The 23,780-nt window shown below is 43.2% G+C and overlaps 1 protein-coding gene across 2 annotated transcripts in view; it reads right to left on the bottom strand.

Annotated features, from left to right (window-relative positions):
* Positions 1-6,729: 6,729 nt before the first annotated feature.
* CDH4 (cadherin 4) overlaps positions 6,730-23,780 on the bottom strand; it is an 837,767-nt gene continuing 820,716 nt past the window's right edge. Inside the window, exons 14-16 of one of the 2 annotated variants that reach the window (XM_044299844.1) lie at positions 13,782-13,921; positions 13,303-13,467; positions 6,730-8,185 (exon numbers count right to left, since the gene is read on the bottom strand). In XM_044299844.1, coding sequence (XP_044155779.1) covers positions 7,979-8,185; positions 13,303-13,467; positions 13,782-13,921 — 512 coding nt within the window. In that variant the 3' untranslated portion in view covers positions 6,730-7,978. Of the gene's footprint in view, positions 8,186-13,302; positions 13,468-13,781; positions 13,922-14,577; positions 14,665-23,780 lie in introns of those variants that run through there. The other variant, XM_044299845.1, reaches the window with a different exon arrangement.

Below are 23,780 nucleotides of genomic sequence, written 5' to 3'. Positions count from 1 at the left end.
TGTGGCAGTGAAGGGGGGAATTAAATCCCATTACTGTGCAGCATGAAGTGTATATGCCGTAGTGTACTGAACAACTACACATCAATAATACAGCTCTACATATTCAATCTGCCTTTTATTTACCTGTTTCTGTACGGTAAGTTTAATAGGCTATATTCAATAGTTATACATTGAATGAACTGAATTTAATGCCTGGAAATTGCTTCAATGTCATGTTTCCTTTGGAGATGCAATTTCCCAGGAGATGGCTATCTATCTATCTATCTATCTATCTATATATATATATATATATATCCCTCTAACTTCCTTTTTAAAACAGAATTACATTCCAATATCCAATCTTCTTTTGATTGCATAGTACACTGAGGACCCAGCTGACCTCTAGGAGATGGTTATCTAGTCATTCTCCTGGCTCTGGCCAAGGACTGGATCTCTCAGAAAGTCCACTTGTAAAGCATGTCAACTATTACATAACTGTATAACAGAAAAACAAGATCACCAAGTTGTCTACATTATTGGTTACAGGTAGAACGTCACACGCTTCTCCAGCAGCGTTTGAACTATTCTTTTCTACTCTCGTTCGGATACACGTGAAAACACGTCAACAGTCTGATGGATGATACAAAGTGTGGAGTAATCTGAAGACCCTGTATGTCCTTGCAGCTTAAACATGCTTACAAATGGGTGAGAAGAATGGAGTCAGTGTTTAACAAGAAGTCAGGATGGAATGCAATGCTGACGCTTTTATCCAGTAAGGCGATGCACTTAAAGAAGCACTCCCACAAAAATGTTTATTCTCTGACTTGTTAGAAAGCTTCATAATTTAATCTGTAGTCAAGGTAATCTCGACAGTGACTGTATTTGTGAGATATCTCCTCCTTTCTCAACCTCAGCTGTGTCAGGTGACCTACGTTCTGATCTCCAACTGACACAGGACAGGAAGTCAGTTACCTCTCTATTCATTCCTATGAGACTGACATTAAAGGGAACCTGTCAGTGGGATTTTGTGTATAGAGCTGAGGACATGGGTTGCTAGATGGCCGCTAGCACATCCGCAATATCCAGTCCCCATAGCTCTGTGTGCTTTTATTGTGTAAAAATAAACTATTTGATACATATGCAAATTAACCCGAGATGAGTCCTGTATGTGAGATGAGATGAGTTTTTTTTACACAATAAAAGCACACAGAGCTATGGGGACTGGATATTGCGGATGTGCTAGCGGCCATCTAGCAACCCATGTCCTCAGCTCTATACACAAAATCCCACTGACAGGTTCCCTTTAAGGCTCCCATAGGAATACACAGAGAAACTGCCTTCCTGTCCACACATAAGATGTGCTATTTGGAAATTCTGAGTGTTGGTCACATGAATGGCAGGTTATTGTCAAACCTTTGCCTTCTGTACAGGTTGATGGTAAATCTTACATGACTCTATGAATCCTGTTTATATTCACCATGGCATATATTCTATAATCTTCTAAAATTCCATATTTGAGGTCTATCATATTCTGCTATAGATATAAGTAACCATAGAGCGTGGTGTTCTGTGGATGTGTACTCCACGCAAAGGAAAGCTGAGCCGAACCAGTGAAAGCCAAAGGTGGCGAGCACTCTGCACCTTCGTATGTTTCACAAAGGTCTAGCTATCCTTTAGTCTGGGGCTACATGGTGATCTTGGCCACAACAGTTGTCGCGTGACCAAGGATTGCAGTGTATCCATGGAAATGTATGGGATTGCAGAGCAACTCTGCTGGAGCATTGCATTGCACCCATTCATTTCTATGGTACACTGCAATCCTTCATCACACAAAACCTATTGCTCCCCAAATCGCTTTAGGAGACTTTGGAAATGGCCTATGTGCATTCTTCCAGTCCACTGCCCGCTATACTACAGAATCCCCTCCTGTGCTGTTGTTCATTTCAGCCCTCCAGATCTCCGATGATGGAGGATGCTCATGGCTCTGACTCTGGGAGAGAATTCTGTAGTACAGCGGGCGGGGGGAGTGGATTGGAGGAACGTCCTTTTAAACAAGGAGTAAACAATCAACACAAATTGTCATTTATCTAAATGGGACTTGCAGAAATCCATGTGATTCCTGACAAAATAACCTTTCACATACTGAAAATTAGGTCCATTTACAGTCACAACAATACATGCAACAGATTTGCTGCATATGAATAAAACCTAAGGGTGAATTCAGATGTGGTGAGTTTGCTGCAGATTTGTGGATTACAGTTCCCACAAGTGGTAGAAATTTTGTTAAAAAAATCCACATGAAAAACAAGCATGCCGTGGATAAAGCAATGTCATTCTGCTGCAGATCTTCACTGTCATCCTCAAAGTGATTTGTGTGCGATTTCTGCAGTGCAATAAATGTGGATGGGCTTTTTATAATGTCATCCACATGTAGTGGAAAAATGATCTTATTGTGGATTTTGAAATCCACAGCATGTTCATTATGTTATTCAGCTAACTGATTGTGGGGGTCATTGTTAACATGGTCCTAGTCATTGGGCAGAATTGGGCAGATAAAAGATATTCATATAAGGGCCGTTCCAGTAAAATATTGATTAACGTCTACGGTACAGAAATGTTTCACATGTGGATATTAAGAAGATATTGATCTTCATAAAACATACATTAACATCACAATTCAGAAAAGAGTGCAGATATTTATATTCGCGTTACCCCGGGGTTTCTCCTGTGCTCATTGCTGTCCCCTGCTGTAGAACGTACTATGCATCGCCAGCCTTTAGCAGTGGGTACAAGACAGAGATGACGACTTCTCTGAGCAGATTTGTGACTCAGGAAAGTGGTGTCAATTTTAAAAGTTCATTCAGCCACTGACCTGGCAAACTAAATAGATTATGTATGTGCTCTACGCCAAATTATGCAAAGGCTAAACTAGTAGAATTATTTTTATTTTTAATACCTTACTACTTTCAAGATCTCTGTTTTCTGTCAGAGAAAAAAGTAGCATTGTATTTGGTGAAAATGTCCTAAAATATTACTAAGGGCCCTTTCACACTTGCGTTGTCCGAATCCGGCGTGTACTCCACTTGCCGGAATTACACGCCGGATCCGGAAAAACGCAAGTGTACTGAAAGCATTTGAAGACGGAGCCGTCTTCAAAATGCGTTCAGTGTTACTATGGCACCCAGGACGCTATTAATGTCCTGGTTGCCATAGTAGGAGCGGGGGAGCGGTATACTTACAGTCCGTGCGGCTCCCGGGGCACTCCAGAATGACGTCAGAGCGCCCCGTGTGCATGGATGACGTGTTCCATGTGATCACGTGATCCATGCGCTTGGGGCGCCCTGACGCCACTCTGGAGCGCCCGGGGAGCCGCACGGACGGTAAGTATGCTGCTCCCCCGCTCCCCACTACACTTTACCATGGCTGCCAGGACTTTAGTGTCCCGGCAGCCATGGTAACCACTCTAAAAAAGCTAAACGTCGGATCTGGCAATGCGCCGAAACGACGTTTAGCTTAAGGCCGGACCCGGATCAATGCCTTTCAATGGGCATTAATTCCGGATCCGGCCTTGCGGCAAGTCTTCAGGATTTCTCCGGCCAAAAAACGTTCCGTTCCGGAACTGAAGACATCCTGATGCATCCTGAACGATTCAGAATGCATTAGGATAATCCTGATCAGGATTCTTCCGGCATAGAGCCCCGACGACGGAACTCTATGCCGGACCCCGACAACGCAAGTGTGAAAGGGCCCTTACAGGTAAGTTTTGCAATAATTGCGTCTCTTGTTCTGATAGTTAGCTACATGTTATCAGTGCAAGAGACATGTATCAGGGTGGAGACCACAGGAGTTTACAGAGGATTGTCAGATGTTGCAGCAAAATGGCCAGCAAAACAACAGGCACCGCATGGCCCGCTACAATCAAACTGTTCTTAGCTGTAGAAAGCAGCGCCAGTCTGCATGTTGGCATGGTTTTAGCCAGAACGCAGAAGCATCTCAGCTGTAACGTAGTTGCAGAAAATCAATTTATAGTGAGGAACACATAAAAAAAATGTAAGGAGCAGACATGCCTTTAGCCCCTGCTTCACAAGAACACTATGGGCCAGATTTATCATTACACTTAAATCTTACTCCACTTTCCCATACGTCCAAAGTCACTTTTGGCTAAGTCAGATTTATTAATGGTCCATTAATGCTGTGATAAATGTGGTTTGACGGTAGCAGTTTATCCTTCAGTAAGCGGCTTTACAAAAGTCGCACGTCTTTACGAAAAAGTCGCGTATTCTATACAATTTTTGGCGGCTTTTTAAATAGTCGCAATAGTAAATATGTCTAGAGATTTATTTACATAAGAAGGCAGGCCCACTTTCAGAAAACGAGCATAGCGCAGAGCCAATAAAAGTTGCACATTTTTGCACAGTTTTAGCGATTGTGCAAATATTTGCAACTTTTTCACTCCATTATTTTGACTTGGGCTAATGATAAATCTGGCTCAATGGACAAACATGCAGTGTAGGGCCTCATGCACACGATTGTATTTTTGGTCTTTATCCGATCCGATCACGTTTCTCGGATCGTGCATGGTCCGACTCATTTCTATAGATCCGTAAAAAAAATGCAGATAGTACATTGATGTCACCCATGTGCTGCCTGCATCTGTGCGTCCTTGCCGCAAATTATAGAACATGCCCTGTTCTTGTACGCTTTGTGGACAAGAATAGGTATTTCGACAATTGAGTCTGCGGAAAGTGCTGGATGCACACGGCCGGTAACTGTATTTTGCGGATCCGCGGTTTGCAGACAGCAAAATGGATATGGCCATGTGCATGAGGCCTAAAGAACAGGCTGCAGTTTCTTAGCCTTATTGACCTTTATATTTGCGGTTCTGTTACGCATGAAGTTTTGTTTTAATACTTTCCCTACTGTGTATTCTCCCTGCTGCTGGTATATTACGTCTTGCAACATACACCTTTATATGTCATTTTAAATAGGTCAGCACCTTTATTGAAATGCATCATTAACACAGAGCAGCAGCATCTATACACTGAGGATGTAGCTTATCAGTATCACATACCCTACACCTCTTCAGTTCAGTGAAACATCCCTTGTATTTCTATGCGGGTAGTTGAACATATGATAGGTACCTCTGGTGCTTGTGCTCATTTCAGGGGAAACTGATAGAGGTTATAAAAAAAAATCCAACACCGCCAATCCTCCTTCACTCTGAAGATATACATTGTCCTTTCTACATATAGTGGAATTTACAGCAAAAAGGGTAATGTTTATTAGGGATGTCCCGATATCGGTATCGGGACTGATACCGGACATCTGCACGAGTACTTGTACTCGTGCAAATGTCGCCGATACCTGATGGCCGTGGAGCAGTGGGTCCCGTGTCCCAGATGATCAGCGGTGGGGACGGCGGCAGCTGTGTTCCGTGAAATTCCCCTACCTGGGAGCCTCAGCAGCGGTTAGAGGGTAGGGATAAATTACAGGCTAGTGCGCAAGTGCGGCTAACTATTCTCGTCAGGATACACGGCTCGTGCGCACCAGCGGACAGGGAGATCTCATATACTGAACATCCATCCGATCACCGCGCCTGCACAGTGTGGGGGTAGGGAGATCTGATGGCCATTTGTTCTGTTAAATCTCCCTACTGCGCATGCGCAGTGTCTGATCATCTGGAGCCAGCTGAGAGGTAAGGTGCAAGTGCATTAGGTGGCCCCTTCTTCCCAACTCTGGTGTGAAATTTCCCTACCCCGTCATTGTGCGCCACACCTCCTTCCAGGAACGTCATATCCGGTGCGGCCGCGTCACAACAGGAAGTGACGAGGGTAGGGAAATTTCACGGAACATGTGTAGCTGATCGGCGTGGGGGGCGGGACTTCTGTGCCACGGCTCCAAAGTCCCATGCGGTTGCCTAGCACTGGGAGGAAGTTAAAGCATGGAAGGATTACAGCAGGCCAGATGGGTATGGTGCATGAAATGGAGGAGAAATTCAGTTAATTTCTCTCTATTTCATGTTCAAACAGTCAATATAAAATAAGGTGGGGGGATGGGCATATAATAGTGATTACCAACCAGTGTGCCTCCAGATGTTGCAAAACTACACCTCCCGGCATGCTGGGAGTTGTAGTTTTGCAACAGCTGGAGGCACGCTGGTTAGGAAACACTGTTATATGCCCATTCTCTCCCTTCATATGCCCATTCCCCTCCTTATATGCCAGTGTTTCCCAAAGAGTGTGCCTCCAGCTGTTGCAAAACGACATAAAACTGTTGTAATTGGTATCAGTGAGTACTTAAATAAAAGTAACGGTACTCGTACTCTGTCTTTAAAAGAATTGTATCGGGACATCCCTAATGTTTATGAACAGCATGACTGAGATTGTCAGTGACATTGCCAGCTCCGGAGGGACAGGCAGGAGCTTGCTTTTCCAGAAGCGGTGCCCTTCTTCTAGTGGCTGGGTCTTTTATTGTAGCTTTTCACTTAAAAGGGCTCATGCACATAAACGTATTTTGTTCCCGTGTTCTTTCCGGGTTTTTTTTCAATGGGGCTGAAAAAAAAATGGAAATGACTCTGTGTGCATTCTATTTCTGTATGTCCGTTCCGCAAAAGAATAAAGCATGTCCTACTATTGTCCTCATTACTGACAAGGATAGGACTGTTCTATTAGGGGCCAGCTGTTCCGTTCCGCAAAATATGGAATGCACACATACGTCATCCATATTTTTTGCAGATCCTTTTTTGCGGATCGCAAAATACATACGGTCGTATGCATGAGCCCTAATAATGGTTAACTGCAATACCAGGCACAGCCCACCTTTAAGCTCTATATGCATTATTCTGGTGTAATGTAATATAATCGATGTATCATTGCTTCACATGGTGTTCAGTGCTAATTATCAAACATGATAGGTGAAGCTCCTTACACATAATGAAGTACATTAATTAAATAATACACAAGAAAATCTGCAGTCTTAACCCCTTCACTGCCAGAGAAACCATTGGAGGTACTAACAGCAAAGCTCTAAAAATCAAATCCCCATTTCACCAGCGGATCCGTTGGACTCCTGCAGCAGCGCCTGGCTATCAGTCCATTCTGGCACTGTTCAATCCCTCTTCCCTCCGCCGACTTCTCCTGAGACATATCACCTTACATAATGTACCGAAAAGGCACTTTTTAAAAAACGTAATATGTTTTTAATGCTTTTTTTTTTCTTCATATTTTTACATTTTTTTGGTCATTTTGTTTTCATTTGTAAAAACAGTGCTTTTTATAAAAGTTTTTTTTTTTTTTCAAGTTAAGACGATAGAGTGGCATATCACTCAAGTCTTCAGGAAACCTCCCTGCTCACCTATGTACAGATGTATGTGTGTGGGTGTCTATAATATACATATATTTATATACATTATACACACACACACACATAAAATAAAGGGCGGAAAGCAGCAGTAATGGAACGCAGACATGCCGGATTTCTAGTTTCATTCCAGTCGGGGAAAAACTTCTTCCCAGCTGATGACCTGGAATGGGGATATTTCTGTTAAGCCAGCAGGAAAGCAGTATTCATTATTTCATGATCATTTTCAGATTTCAGATCTGACCAGAATGTAACGTATCACTTAATACGGGGCAGCTCCCCAGTTCACTAGCATCATATGTGCCACAGAACACGTCCTAACCACACTGACTAATTCCATGCATGTTACACTATGACTGCCAGCTTTCCAAAATGTTGTATCTATGGCATACCAGAAGGCAAATGAAATCCTTTTTAATTGGTGCAGAGTGAAATATAAAAATGAAGATAAAAGGTATTTTGCTTTACACATCTGCCAAGCTGAACTGGAATGAAGCCGAGAAAGAAAGTTTGCCTAATTTAGGACTAAAAAGAACGCAGTCAGGAAGGGGAATGGGAGTCGGGAGTTTAATAATAAAAAAATGAAAGCTGCCACTGTACAACTGAGGAGGTTGTGTTCTGATAAGATGCAGATGTCCCGTCAATCCTCCTCTCCACCACCGTACAAATCAGCCAGTTTTTTGAAACGAGGGCCCCAGTCATTCAAGTACTCAAAGTCCTGATCCTCAGAGCTAGAGGAATTGAGAGAACTAACAGAGCCGGCGGTGGAGCCGCTGCCTTCATAGTCGAAAACCAGGAGAGAGTCATAAGGTGGAGCTGTCGGATCATTGTCTGCTGCTCGCAGTCCCTGTGAGAGAATTGGAAAAACAAGGCATTAGACGCTGGAGAAGGATGAGGCGGATCAGTGATGTCAGTGCTAAAACAGGGCATTTTCTCACACTGGACATTTTCTACTTGCATTGAGGACCAGCCTCCTGATCTGCAACAACCTATGGACTCTAAGGAGGCAATGAAGGATGACTACAGTAAAGAAGGACTCCAGTAGGACTCCAGTGCCCACATTCTGGCCGTTCTCCACGGAAACACGTAGGATCCTCTTTAACTGAAATTGCAAGTGGCATGTATCACATGTGCTCATCCCTCACGTAGTGACTGAGAAGAGCATCTGATGGCTACATTTGTGCCAAGCAATGAGTATAAAAGACTATAAGGCTGGGTTCACACGGGCGTTGCGGGAAAAGGTGCGGGTGCGTTGCGGGAACATGCCAATTTTTCAGTGCGAGTGCAAAACATTGGAATGCGTTTTGCACGCGCGTGAGAAAAATTGGCATGAAGTTCGGGTTTGGGATTGGGGTTGTGTAGATTGTATTATTTTCCCTTATAACATGGTTATAAGGGAAAATAATAGCATTCTGAATACAGAATGCATAGTACAATAGCGCTACAGGGGTTAAAAAAATAAAATAAAAATAATTTAACTCACCTTAATCCACTTGCTCGCGCAGCCAGCATCTCTTCTGTCTTCTTATTTGCTGTGTACAGGAAAAAGACCTGTGGTGACGTCACTCCAGGCATCACATGATCTTTTACCATGGTAAAAGATCATGTAATGGACCATGTGATGACCGGAGTGACGTCACCACAGGTCCTTTTCCTGTGCACAGCAAAGAAGAAGACAGAAGAGATGCCGGCTGCGCGAGCAAGTGGATTAAGGTGTGTTTTTTTTTAACCCCTCCAGCGCTATTGTACTATGCATTCTGTATTCAGAATGCTATTATTTTCCCTTTTATAACCATGTTATAAGAGAAAATAATAATGATCGGGTCTCCATGCCGATCGTCTCCTAGCAACCGTGCGTGAAAATCGCACCGCATCCGCACTTGCTTGCGGATGCTTGCGATTTTCACTCAGCCCCATTCACTTCTATGGGGCCTGCGTTGCGTGCTAAACGCACAATATAGAGCATGCTGCGATTTTCACGCAACGCATAAGTGATGCGTGAAAATCACCGCTCATGTGCACAGCCCCATAGAAATGAATGGGTCCGGATTCAGTGCGGGTGCAATGCGTTCACATGGTCCATCACCACGGTGATGGATCATGTGATTGGACCATGTGATCGGACGTCACCACAGAACATTTAGCCTGGCAGCTCATCATTAAAGAAGTAAAGAGACCGGCAACTACGCGATCAAGAGGAGAAGGTGATTTAATATATATATTTTTTTTTAAACCTCAATTTACTACCTACTATGCATTCTGTATTAAAAGAATGCTATTATTTCCCCTTATAACCATTTTATAAGGGAAAGTAATACAGTGAATAGACTGTCACCTAGCAACCATGCGTGAAAATCGCACCGCATCCGCACTTGCTTGTGCATGCTTGCGATTTTCACTCAGCCCCATTCACTTCTATGGGGCCTGCGTTGCGTGATAAACGCACAATATAGAGCATGCTGCGATTTTCACGCAACGCATAAGTGATGCGTGAAAATCACAGCTCATGTGCACAGCCCCATAGAAATGAATGGGTCCAGATTCAGTGCGGGTGCAATAAGTTCACCTCCCGCATTGCACCCGCGTGGAAATCTCGCCCGTGTGAACTCAGCCTAACTGTAGTATGTATACCATAACCAACAACAAGGACAGACTATGGGGGTCATTTATTAAACAGAAATACGCCTATATTATATCCATGCTCACATCAGGTCTAAAAATAAATAAATAGGCGCTTGGTTTAGACGTAGAAAATGGTCTAAATGTAAGACAGCAAGGAAGCTGTCTTACATTTAGAAGCAGCGGTGGATATGCCAAAGTTAGGTAGAGGTCGACTCCTCTTTATAACTCCAGCGGATCCACTGCCAATGCAGGGCTTTACTGAGACTGGCGTCTAAAACGCCTGTCTTAATAAATCTGCAGCTATGTGGTTAGGCAGATACCAGTGCCTTTGGGTCCAACATCTGAAGGGCGCCGCTTTTCTCTTGACCTGTTTAGACAGCAAGGGTTGATGCTGCACCACTGCCTGAGCATCTCAAATGCAATATTGGCAATGCCACTAGGTCTGAGCCTGAGAGGTGTCCTGTCCTCCCTGCTCAATAACAACCAGCATAAAAATCCATGGTGGAGATGAGCAGCATAAATTGACATACTGCACATTTCAAATTAGCTAGGTAAATTTGTGCTGCAGATTTTTTGCGCAGCTCATGAATGTGATTTCTTGCTCTATAGCACTGAGGATTTACTGCACAAAAATCCGCCAGGCAAATCTGCGGCTTCAGCAAAACTACCACGTGTGAATATACACTAATATCTGCCATGCGCAGCAGAAAATAGCTCTGTGACTTTGTAATTATTTACTCAACACTGAAATGCAGAGGCGCTTTGTTAGGTCGCGCTACTGATTTAGGCCTCATGCACACGGCATGGGCAATGTCCGTGCGGCAGCCAGGACGGATCGAGATCCATTCAACTTGAATGGGTCCGTGATCCGTCTGCACCGCAACAGTATTTTTTTTTTTTGCGGTGCGGAGGCACGGACAGAAACACTACGGAAGCACTCCATAGTGCTTACGTAGGGTTCCGTGCCTCCGTTCCGCACTGCAGCTCCGGTATGTGGACCCATTCAAGTGAATGGGTCCGCATCCGTGATGTGGGGAGCACGCGGCCTGTGCCCGCATATTGCGTATGCACTATTTGCGGGCTGCAATACGGCCACAGCCGGGCAACGGCCGTGTGTATGAGGCCTTAATATGAGACATCTCTTACTCAAGATAAACCTTGGATTAGTGGTCATTTAATTAGGAAGCTGATTGTAATACTGTCAGACATTTTAAAAATCCAGCACTGCAAAACCCAAATTCCGTTATGTAGTAATTTACTGACTCGACAAAGCTGTGTGGGCCTGAAGAGCAAAACACTGACAGATAAAAAGCCAGAACAATATGTTATTCTAATTAAAACATGGCTGCATTTAATATTCCTGACTTCTGCCAACTGTCTCAGAGGAAATAAAATCTCGATTTGATTAGAAAATAGGAAAGCACTTTCTTTAATAAAAGAGACTGTGCTCACAAAGGAACATACAGCCTCCTATATAACTGATTAAAGAATACTATGATTTGCAGAGCTTTTTGTGTCTAGAATTACAGATCTATTATTCTTCTAACGCTTATTGTATAGACTGGACCAAATAAATAGCTTTTTCTCCAAAGAATCAGAAGTCACATTATAACTAAAATGATAATAGTGTCCTCAAAGAGAGAAGAAGCCTCGTACGGCCACCATTCAGAGCCATAATTACTAGTGTCCAAATTCCACTGAGATGCAGGATGGATTCGGGTAAAAAACTATGAGGCTAAAGGGGTATTCCGGTTGTTTCAAATTATCCCCTATCCACAGGATAGGGGATAACTATTAGATGGGTGGGGGTCCTACCACAGGGACCCACACCCATCACGAGAACGGGGGCCTCGTATTCCCCCCCCCCTCCTCCTGAATGAGTGGAGGGGCCGGTTGGACATCTGTGCAGCCACTCCATTCATTTCTATGGGAGTTCCAGAGATAGCCAGATACAGCGCTCCATTATCTCTTGAACTCCCATAGAGTAAATGGAGCAGCCGCGCGCATGCCCAACCGACCGCTCTGTTCATTTCAGGGGTCTGCAGGGGGTACAGGGCCCCCGTTCTCATGATCTGTAGGGGTCCCAGAAGTAGGACCCCCATCAATCTAATAGTTATCCCCTGTGGATAGGAGATAACGTGAAAGAACCAGAATACCTCATGCACACAAATGTATTTTGCATCCATATCCGATCCGCAGTTTTTGGGCAATTACGCACAGACTCATTCATTTCAATGGGTCTGCAAAAAAAAAAAAGGGGAGAGCACCCAGATGTCATTCTTCTGCTGCCCACATCTGTATGTCTGTTCTCCAAGTTAGAGAACATGTGCTATTCTTGTCCATATTGAAGAATCTTATTGAAGAAACTTGAGACTAAGGGCTCCTGCACACAAATGTATTTTCTTTCCACTTCCATTTTGTTTTATTTGCAGACCGTATGCGGATCAATGCACTTCAATGGGTCCCGCAGAAAACGACGGAAGGTACTCCATGTGCATTCCGTCTCCGTATTTCCGTTCCGCAAAAAAGTAGTGCATGTCCTATTATTTTCAGCAAATCACAGTGTGAAGCCCCATTCAAGTCAATGGGCCCGCAAAAAATACGGAACGCACACGGAACACATCCGTATGTCATCTGTATTTCATCCATATTTTGTGGATCCATACTGTAGAGATGCTATGCCCAGCCCATATTGCTCATGTGTTTGGTGATTAATAAGCTACTGTTTCTGTTTCCGATCCGCAAAAAACGGATCACATACGGAAACTATCCGAATATGTTTTGTGGAATAATGGAATGGAAGAGGACTTAAATCAGAGAAAAAAAACTCAGATACGGAACAACAGATCGGTGAAAAACGGACCGTAAAACAACAACAGTTGCGTGCATGAGCTCTAATGCCTCATTCACACATCAGTGTTCGGTCAGTGATTTCCATCAGTGATTTTGAGCCCAAACCAGGTGCGGCTCTAAACACAGAACAGGAGCAGATCTTTCTATTATATCTTATGTCTTTGGAGGCTCCAATCCTGGTTTTGGCTTACAATCACTGATGGAAATCACTGACCAAACACTGACTGTGTGAATGAGGCTTAAGGCTGGGTTCTCATCACTGTTTCTTTTCCATTCTTCTGATCTGTCAGAAGAACGGAAAACAACAAAAAAATTGAATCCTGTATTTTAAGTATCGTTATGCTCAGTTATGTACAATTTGCATCCGTTTTAGCCATTATTATTTTTAGAAGTAAAAAAAAGTTTGTGTAGGATTTTTTATTTATACCGTTCTCATGACTGAACTTTGCTTTTATTGGGCTGTTTAATAAGGGCTATATTAATAGTTACCTCAGTGATGAAATCTCCAATATCACCTGGGTGTGGGATTACAGGTCTTATTGGGTATTGTGGCTCAGCGCCTACAGGCCTCTCGTCCACCCGTCTGACACCTGCCACCTTGTTCAAGACGTGATCGAGCGTCTCAGGCTGCTGCAACTGACTTAAGTCATAGTCCTGGTGGGAAAACAGAAAGTTTTGTTATGGTGGAAAGCCACAGTTATCATAGTACCTGGTGGATAAAATTAAAAATTTTAGGTTATGATTACACTGCAACATGTACGTGTGACAAGAAAAACATGCAACATTTTATTCAATTTTTGTCAGTGATATTGAAATGTGACTGAGACTGTAATGTGACAGTCGCTAAAAATCCAGAGTTGCTGGATTTTGTGTTGCACCTTGCTGGTAATCCATTGACTTGACACCTGTGACTTGCCGGCACTTAATTTTAAGAGGTGGCAATCTGTATTTATCCATATGGGCATTACCTGGTCCTCCTCACCACCTCCCTCCTCGTCATACTTCAGTATGTTGTCTCTGACATCATCCTCCGGATCAATCAGCAGCTGTTTTGTATGTCGTTCCTTTTCTCTGCGCTTCATCCACATGACAAACAGGAGAACCATAGCTGAAAAAATAGTGACAATTGGTCCCACCATACTGTTCTGTGACTCTCATTTACGGTATTGCAATTATTTTTATAGGAAAGAGGAGAAAGTCCTCCACACTCTGGAGTAGCACTGGTTGCCATTTTAGAATTTTTATATATATATATATATATATAAATTCTAAAATGGCAACCAGTGCTACTATATATGTGTGTGTGTAATATATATATATATATATATATATATACACACACACTGTATATATATATATATATATATATATATATTGTGACACAGTGAGGGGTTGTGTCTGGCAAGGCAGGTATTTCCCTCCCAGCATGTGCGGCTGGGCTAGTTTCCAGCCAAGTGAGGTCAAATACCGGATGGAGTTTAAGTGCCGGTCCTGGTATTGGCAGCACCTGGCTGTCCTTAAATCGGCAGCTGGGCTCAGCAGAGGCTTTGTGCAGAGGCTTTGTGCAGTGGTGGAAGGCTGAGAGCCGGATGCGGGGGAAAACAGGCCTCCTAAAGCCTGCTGTGGACTACTGGAGGCAGAACTGCCAGTAAGGTGACTTGTGTTATATAAACTTTCCATTGTGTGTGATTTAACACCAAAACTGCAAATTTCTTTGCATAATCTACATAAAGGTGCATAAAAGGGTGTGTAACTTTGTAGAATACATTACATATCTTTTACTGATCCTGAGTTAAGATATCTTAACATGTTGTGTAAATCCTGACTGGAGAAACCAGGGTGCAGTTTTGCCTGTAAAAAGTGCAAGGGCACCAAAACCATATCATGGTTGCTTTCATGTGGCTTTAACCTTGCCTTAACCACCATATGTGAACATACCTTTGTTACAATTGCCTATAATGCTGGTGCAGTCACTGTGTAGACATGTTACATTAAATATCCTGTACTGATCCTGGGTTACATCCTGTATTATACTCCAGAGCTGCACTCACTATTTTGCTGGCGGAGTCATTGTGTTTATACATTGCTTACTGTACTGATCCTGAGTTATATAGCTACATTTATAATTTTGAAAGCTTCAGAACTGATATTTCAGAAAAAAATCTGCATAGAGCTTGCTGTCGTGACAGGTATTCTAGGAAATGTTACCTTTATACCACACACTGTACAGTTATCTGATGCAGGAAAAAGTTAACTCTCCCCCTATATTATAGAAGCTCATCTAAGCTGGTGCGGGTGTGTCTGGCGACAAGCTTGCTGACTGTTTCCAGTAGCAGATTTTAAAAACAAAAATAGCATGAGTTCAAAACCCCTCTCAAGTGGAATGAACCTTTAAGGCCTCTTTCACACGGGCGTCAGTTTTTTTGCCCGGATAAGAGGCGGGTGCGTTGCGGGAAAATGCGTGATTTTTCCACGCAAGTGCAAAGCATTGTCATGCATTTTGCACTCGTGTGAGAAAAATCGTGCATGTTTGGTACCCAAACCCGAACTTCTTCACAGAAGTTCGGGCTTGGGATTGATGTTCTGAAGATTGTATAATTTTCCCTTATAACATGGTTATAAGGGAAAATAATAGCATTCTGAATACAGAATGCATAGTAAAACAGCGCAGGAGGGGTTAAAAAATAAATAAATAATAATTTAACTCACCTTAGTCCACTTGATCGCGAAGCCCGGCATCTCCTTGTGTCTCCTTTGCTGAACAGGACCTGGGGTGAGCATTGAACTCGCCCGTGTGAAAGGGGCCTAAGTCAGACTCAAGCAGTGATCGCCCAGTTTCATCATGTGCAGATGAAGAAAACCAGGTAAGCACAGCAATTTATTGGAAGTAGTTTTGTTTCCAGTAGCAACCATCAGTGTTAGGCCTCTTGCACACGACTGTATGGCTTTTTCAGTATTTTGCAGTCCGCAAAAAAACGGATCCGCAAAAATAAGGATGATGCGTAACGGAACAGCTGGCCCCTGATAGAACAGTACTATTCTTGTCCGTTATGTGGACAATAATAGGACATGTTCTATCTTTGAACGGAAATACGGAAATGGAAGGCATACGGACTACCTTCCATTTTTTTTTGCGGATCCTTTGAAATAAATGGTTTCGTTTACGGTCCATATACGGAACGCAAAAAACGGAACAGAGGCCGTGTGCAAGAGGCCTTATTGCACAGCAAAAAATAAATAAAATTAAATTAAAAACCAGTGTAAGGGTTCATACACACAGTTTTGGTCCTTTGTTTTTTTTGTGGCCTAAAAAGCTGCAAAAATGCCAGAATAAAATCTATGTGTAACAGTAACCTAAGGCCTCCTGCACACGAACGTGTGCGCCCCGTTGCCGTGGAGCGGCCCACAATGCACGAACAACGACCGTGGGGCAGCGGATCGCGGACCCACTCACTTTAATGGGTCCGCGATCCGGCCGTTCCACAAAAAGATAGGACATGTTCTACTTTTTGCGGAACGGACATATGGGACGAAACCCTACGGAAGCACTCCGTATTGCTTCAATAGGGTTCCGTTCCGTGCTTCCATTCTGCACCATTCCTCATCTCCGTATTTGCGGACCCATTGAAGTGAATGGATTCGCATCCATCACGGAACGGTGCCTGTGTATTGCAGATCCGCAAATGCGTTTGTGTGCAGGAGGCCTAAATACAATAATACTGAATGTAGAGGTTACAACAAGTACTAAATCTACCGTAAAAGCCTGAATATGGATATTCAATACCATACCCATAGTAAAGGGAAATAAATTGGAAGTGATTCTGTGATCAGAAAACTTTTTTTAAACAAACATAAATCCCTAAAGTAGAAAAAAGACTGAATCAGTAAAATCTTTCAAAGGAACTGAACATCAGCTGATAATGAAAGAAGCGCTCTCAATTACCCTTCAAACAGAATTAACTTCATATGATGCTTGGCTACTGTATTTTACACAAACATGAAAGTTAAACACATGCAGAAGTAACAAATGCAGGCTCCGTGATTGTTCTCTGTTGCACTCCATGCTAATGATCCCGCTTGATTATGGTCACCTTGCTCCCAGGGCTGAGTGATTGGAATAATTTTGGGTGTAAACAGCAGCATGGTGACATTGTGAGCGCTAGCAAGGACAAATGTGCTTTCAGGGAACATGTCTGCAGAGGTATAGCACAGTGCCACACAGTAGCCATCAAAGCTTGTAGAGTTATGGGATCTAAGGGGGACATTAATCAAATCTGATGCGCAAGATGAGTGGCTTAAAAATGTTGCACACAATATTTTGTGCATTTGTTTTGCAACTTAATGAAATTTTGCCAGATGACAGAGGGTGGAGCTGCGTCGCGCCTCCCCCCCTCCTACTGCCGTGCTGTGATGAACTTTAGCGTCCGCATGCAATGCTGAAGTTCGCCCTGCTGACTGAGCCTAGTGGAGGTGCTCCCTGGACTTGGGAGCTTTTGGGCTCTGATTTCTTCTGTCTCCTCCATTCTATTACCGCACGTCTCTAGCTGTTTCCGCCCTGTAGCTTTGCCGAGATAATCCATCCCACCTCACAGGTGTGGCATATAAAAGTGCTGACTAGACAGCATGAATATTGCACAGGTGTGCGTTAGACTTCCCAGAATAAAAGAACACTGAAATGGTGGGGGGGGGGGGGGGGGGGTGTCACAAAACCAGTCAGTATTTGGTGTGGCCACCATTTGCCTCACGCAGTGCAACACATCTCCGTCGCATAGAGTTGATCAGGTTGTTGATTGTGACCTGTGGAATGTTGGTCCACTCTCCTTCGATAGCTGTGCGAAGTTGCAGAATATTGGCAAGAACTGGAACACGCTGTCGTATACGCCGATCCAGAGCATCCCAAACATGCTCAATGGGTGACATGTCCGGTGAGTATGCTGGCTATGCAAAAACTGGGATGTTTTCAGCTCCCAGGAATTGTGTACAGATCCTTGCGATAAGGGGTCATGCATTATCATGCTGCAACATGAGGTGATGGTCCTGGATGAATGGCACAACAATGGGCCTCAGGATCTTGTCACGGTATCTCTGTGCATTCAAATTGCCATTAATAAAATGCACCTGTGTTTGTTATCCATAACATACGCCTGCCCATACCATAACTCCACCGCCACCATGGGCCAATTGATCCACAACGTTGTTGATGTCAGCAAATCGCTCACCCACACGACGCCACACACGCTGTCTGCCATCTGCCCTGAACAGTGAAAACCGGGACTCATCCATGAACAGAATGCCTCTCCAATGTGCCAGACGCAATCTAATGTGAGCATTTGCCCACTGAAGTTGGGTACAACGACGAACTGCAGTCAGGTCAGACCCCAATGAGGACGATGAGCATGCAGATGAGCTTCCCAAATTCTTTGGTTATGCAAACCGACTGTTGCTGCAGCTGTCTGGGTGGCTGGTCTCAGACGATCATGGAGGTGAACAAGCTGGATGTGGAGGTCCTGGGATGGTGTGGTTACACGTGGTCTGCGGTTGTGAGGCCGGTTGGATGTACTGCCAAATTCTCTGAAACGCCTTTGAAGACGGCTTATAGTAGAGAAATGAACATTTATTGCACAGGCAACAGCTCTGATAGACATTCCTGCAGTCAGCATGCCAATTGCACGCCCCCTCAAACCTTGCGACATCTGTGGCATTGTGCTGTGTGATCAAACTGCGCATTTCAGAGTGGCCTTTTATTGTGGGCAGTCTAAGGCACACCTGTGCAATATTCATGCTGTCTAATCAGCACCTTGATATGCCACACCTGTGAGATGGGATGGATTATCTCGGCAAAAGAGAAGTGCTCACTAACATAGATTTAGACAGATTTGTGAACAATATTTGAGGGTAATGGGTCTTTTGTGTACTTAGAAAATGTTTCAGATCTTTGAGTTCAGCTCATGCAAAATGGGAGCAAAATCGAAAGTGTTGCTTTTATATTTTTGTTCAGTGTATATAAAAAGAGAGGAAAGGGTCAGAAAACACTGGAATCTGTAAAAATAGACCAGTTCTTAAAGTCCCCAAATGTAATTACAAGAGCAGGACAAAAAGGGATGATTGATCTGAATGTAAAAAAATATATGCTGGACTTAAAGTGGGTGAAGTAATGGAGGAGGATTTTCAGAATGAGGAGGGAAGAGCTGAATGATTCATCTATTGAGGAGCTTGCCCCATTCAAACTAATTCTGACCGCAGTAAAAAAAAAAAATGGAGCCCTAATACAGAACTTCTCAACGCAGCTGGGGGCAGTTCAATTTGCAATGTGTCTCCTAAGATGGTGGGGTTGGGGGCAGGGACTTGGAATAATAAGGGAATCTGCTGACTGGTCTAGATGATAATTAGAGTTTTTACATGGAATGTGCGAGGCTTAGGGGATAAGATTAAAAGACAGGCGGTTTTTGACCAGGTCCAGAGACATCTGCTAGCAATAGTTTGCTTGATTGAGATGCATGCTACCGAGGAGTTGGTTCTGCGATGCGGTAGGGTATGGGCTGCGAAGACTGATCATTGTATGTTTACTAGTTATTCTAGAGGTATTACAGTTCTGATCCATAGGGGGATTGATTTTGTCTGGCAGGCATCCTCTATCAAAAACCAAGGGAGGTTTGTCTTTCTGGGAAACTTTCTGAAAGATTGTGTATTCTGGCCTTTGCTTATATCCCGCCCCTTTTTCTTTATATGTACTCAATTGCCTATTAACTTTTGCAGATCAGTGGCCTGAATGTCCCTCACTGATTATTTGGGACTTCAACTGTGTTATGAATCCAGAAATAGATAGGATCTCTGTGGGGGGAGATACTTATACTCCAGCCCAAGGGTCCCCTCTGGCACGCTTTTGTTTAGAAGCAGGCTACGTGGATGTATGTATGGGAAGGGGCTGGAAAAGGAAAAAGAGCTTACTTCTGTATGAGTAAAGCTGGAAATTCCATGTCTAGGATAGACCTGGCCTTGATTAATAAAAACTATCTTAGATTTATTAAATCAATGAAATACAAGGCCAGGTCATTATCAGACCATGTACCCCTATCTCTTCAATTAACCATGAGGGGTAATGATTATAAAGTAAGACCTTTATTTAGGTTGAACCCCCATTGGATTTCCATAATGGATAAAGATATCCATGATTGGCTTAGACAGGAGATGGGGTTCTTTTGAGAATACGGCTAGACCCCAACTGGTATGGGACACATTTAAGGCCTTTATGAGGAAAATGTTTATTAGTAATATTTCCAATTTAAAAAAGGGATATGGCAAGAAGGAGGGAGAGCTGAAAGAAGTAGTGCTAGCTGCCATGAAAGTTCTCTAGGAATAAAACCCCAGGAAATAGGGAAAGTATACAGAAGGCAAGCCAGGTGTATGCTGATTTTCTCTTGGAAAAGACCCAGCAGAGACTTTTCTTTAAGGGACAAAAATATATTGCTGAGGCGGGGAGACCAGGGAAACTTTTGGCAAGGGTGATTTCTAATCAAGAACAGAAAAAAAAGAGATAGTTAATATTCGGTCATCTGAGGGCATAATTATTAAAGAACAAGAGTGCATAAAAGGAACTTTTTTTAAGCATTTTTTTTAAATTATATAACTCAGATAAGGTCATATTAGATGAAGGGGTGGACTTACACTTCAAACCAGAAGTTTATATACACTATATAAAAAGTACATATGCATGTTTTTCTCAATATCTGACATAAAATCAGAATAGACCTTTCCTGTTTTTGGTCAATTAGGATTTTCATAATTATTATTTGCCAAATGCCAGAATAATGAGAGAGATAATGTTTTAAGGCATTTTTATTACTTTCTGCAATGTCCAAAGTTTTCACACACTAAGATTACTATGCCTTTAAACAATTCTGGACTGCCCATATGATCATGTCATGTGTTTGGAAGCTTCTGTTCGTTTGTTGGCAACATCTGAGTTAATTAGAGACACACCTGTGGATGTTTTTAAATGCACGCCTGAAACACACTGCTTCTTTGTGTAGCATCATGGGAAAGTCTAAAGAAATCAGCTAAGATATCAGGAAAAGCTTGTGGTCTTGCACAAGTCTAGCTCAACCTTGGGTGCAATTTCAAGATACCTGAAGGTGCCTCGTTCATCTGTACAAACAATTATACGCAAGTACAAACATGATGGGAATGTCCAGCCATCATACTGCTCAGGAAGGAGACGGGTTCTGTGTGCCAGAGATGAACGTCCTTTGGTCCGACATGTGCATATCAACCGAAGAACAAAAGCAAAAGACCTTGGGAACATGATGGCGGAAGGTGGTAAGATTGTGTCAATATCCACAGTTGAAAAAAGAAGTGTATCAACATGTGCTGAAAAGCCACTCTGCCAGAGCCATTACGCCAAAAGAAACATAAAAAAGCCAGATTAATATTTGCCCACAGGAACAAAGACCTACATTTTTGGAGACATGTCCTGTGGTTTGACGAAACTAAAATTGAACTTTTGGCCATAATGGCCATATTTATGTTTGGAGGAAAAAGGGAGAAGCTTGGAGACCTAAGAACACCATCCCAACTGTGAAACACGGGGGTGGCAGCATCATGTTGTTGGGTTGTTTTGCTGCAGGATGGACTGGTGCACTTCAAAAAATAGATGGCATCATGAGGAAAAAAGATTATGTGGAAATACTGAAGCAACATCTCAAGACATCAGCCAGGAAGTAAAAGCTTGGGCGGAAACGGGTCTTCCAAATGGACAATGACCCGAAGCATACTGCCAAACTGGTTACAAAGTGGCTTAAGGATAACAAAGTGAATGTTTTGGAGTGGCCATCACAAAGCTCTGATCTCAATCCTATTGAAAATGTATGGGCAAAGCTGATAAGGCAGGCAGGTGCGAGCAAGGCGACCAACAAACATGACTCAGTTAAACCAGTTTTGTCAGGAGGAATGGACCCGAATTCCGACCAACTATTGTGAGAAGCTTGTGGAAGGATATCCAAAACGTTTGACCCAAGTCATACAGTTTAAGTGCAATGGTACCAAATATTAATGAAATGTATGTAAACTTTTGACTTTGCAGAAAGTAATAAAAATGCCTTAAAACATTCTCTCTCTCATTATTCTGGCATTTGGCAAATAATAATAATTATGGTAATCCTAATTGGCCAAAAACAGGAAAGGTTTATTCTGATTTCATGTCAGATATTGAGAAAAATATGCATATGTGTGTTTTCATGTAGCGTACGTAAACTTCTGGTTTCAACTGTATATTTAGATTCCCTCTCTCTTTCAGTTTTTACTGATCTTCAGAGGTAATTTTTGGATCTGGATCCCTCTTTGGAGGAGCTAGAGGCTGCATTGAAGGCATGTTCGGGGAATTCTTTCCCCGGGTCAGATGGACTCCTATATGAATTCTATTGTACATATTGGGAGAATATTCTTCATTGTTTGTTGAGGGTATTTTTAGGCTTATTTCAGGAGGGTAGCCTTCCAGAATCAATGACAGAGGCTGTAATAACATTAATATTGAAAAAATATATTTAATATTGATTGGACCATGGGCAAGAATTTACTTGGGCCCCTTGGATCCCGCCTCCCACACCCTAGCATGCAATCATGCCCTCCACCACAACACACACAAGAAATATCCTAGTGTGTGAATATATCATAGCCATCACATCAATGCATTTCTATGAGGATTGTTTAGCATGAATGCCAGTGTTGCACGTTGTGCAACACTGGACTAGGAAGCACCTCTAGTGGCCCTCTGATGATTGGCCAGTAGAGGTGTTCCTTGCCAGTAATGTAAATACTGCCTTTTTTCTGAAAAGGCAGTGTTTACATTAAAAAGCTTGCAGAGACATGCTATAGCCACCATAACTACTATGTTTACCTGTTGTGGTTCTGGTGACTATAGTGTCCCTTAATATAGGTTTTAGAGGGGGGGCAATATGAAAACAATATTTTTCATGACCCCTCAGGTTAGTCCACCAATCAGACCCCCAATGTTAATAAGACCCTAATAAGACCTCAGATCATACCCCCAATGTGAATGACCCCCAATCAGAAAACAGATTGCCCCATGCCTCTCTTCAGCCCCCATATGCCTCATATCAGCCCCCATATGCCTCTCTTCAGCCCCCATATTCCTCTCTTCAGCCCCCATATTCCTCTCTTCAGCCCCCATATAAAGTAAAATAAAAAAAAATCACTTACCTTTCCTGCTCCGGACGCCGCCGCTCCTCACCGCCCATGCTCGGTCTTCCTCCTCTTCAGTCTGCTGTACTGTGAACTAGTGCGCACAGTGTGAGGTCACAGCGCGACCTCACATCTGCGCAGCCTTCACAGCGGAGAGCCGAGGACCAGGAAGAGGTGAGTATAGAGCTTTCACTGCTTCCCAGTCCCGCTGGTAAGTCCTTCACTATGCGAGCCATGCTGAAGGATAGCATCGGGACACTGAGCCGGAAATTACTGGCAGTGGCCAGCGGGGCTCAAGAGGCAGCTGCCTTGGGCCCTCCAGGAGCAACTGGGCCCGGGGCAGCTTCCCCTTTTGCCCACGTTAAAGACAGCCCTGGAAAGGACCCTTTAGATGAGGTCATATAGGCCTATTTCCTTACTTAATACAGATATGAAGCTTCTCTCAAGAATTCTGGCTACATGGCTATCCAAGGTTATTACATCAATTGTACATTCTAATCAAAATGGATTTATTCCCAATAAGGGTACTCATATTTTACATAATCTTTTTGCTAATATACAGTCCTCTGGGGGCGTCTCTCGCTCCATTCTGTCTTTAGACGCCTCTAAGGCGTTCGACAGGGTGGAATGGGGATTCCTTTGGAAGGTTTTGGGAAGGATGGGATTTGGCACAAAATTTATAAGTCTGGTTAAGCTCTTGTCCCCTACTGCTAGATTGAATATCAATGGGAGCTTGACGGACAGCTTCTCTCTGAGTAGAGGCACCCGTC

Source organism: Bufo gargarizans, chromosome 6 (assembly GCF_014858855.1).
Source record: "Bufo gargarizans isolate SCDJY-AF-19 chromosome 6, ASM1485885v1, whole genome shotgun sequence".
In the NCBI taxonomy this organism is placed as follows: domain Eukaryota; kingdom Metazoa; phylum Chordata; class Amphibia; order Anura; family Bufonidae; genus Bufo; species Bufo gargarizans.
The sequence above is the reverse complement of the archived record's forward strand: the minus strand, read 5'-3'. Positions and strand labels throughout refer to the sequence as shown.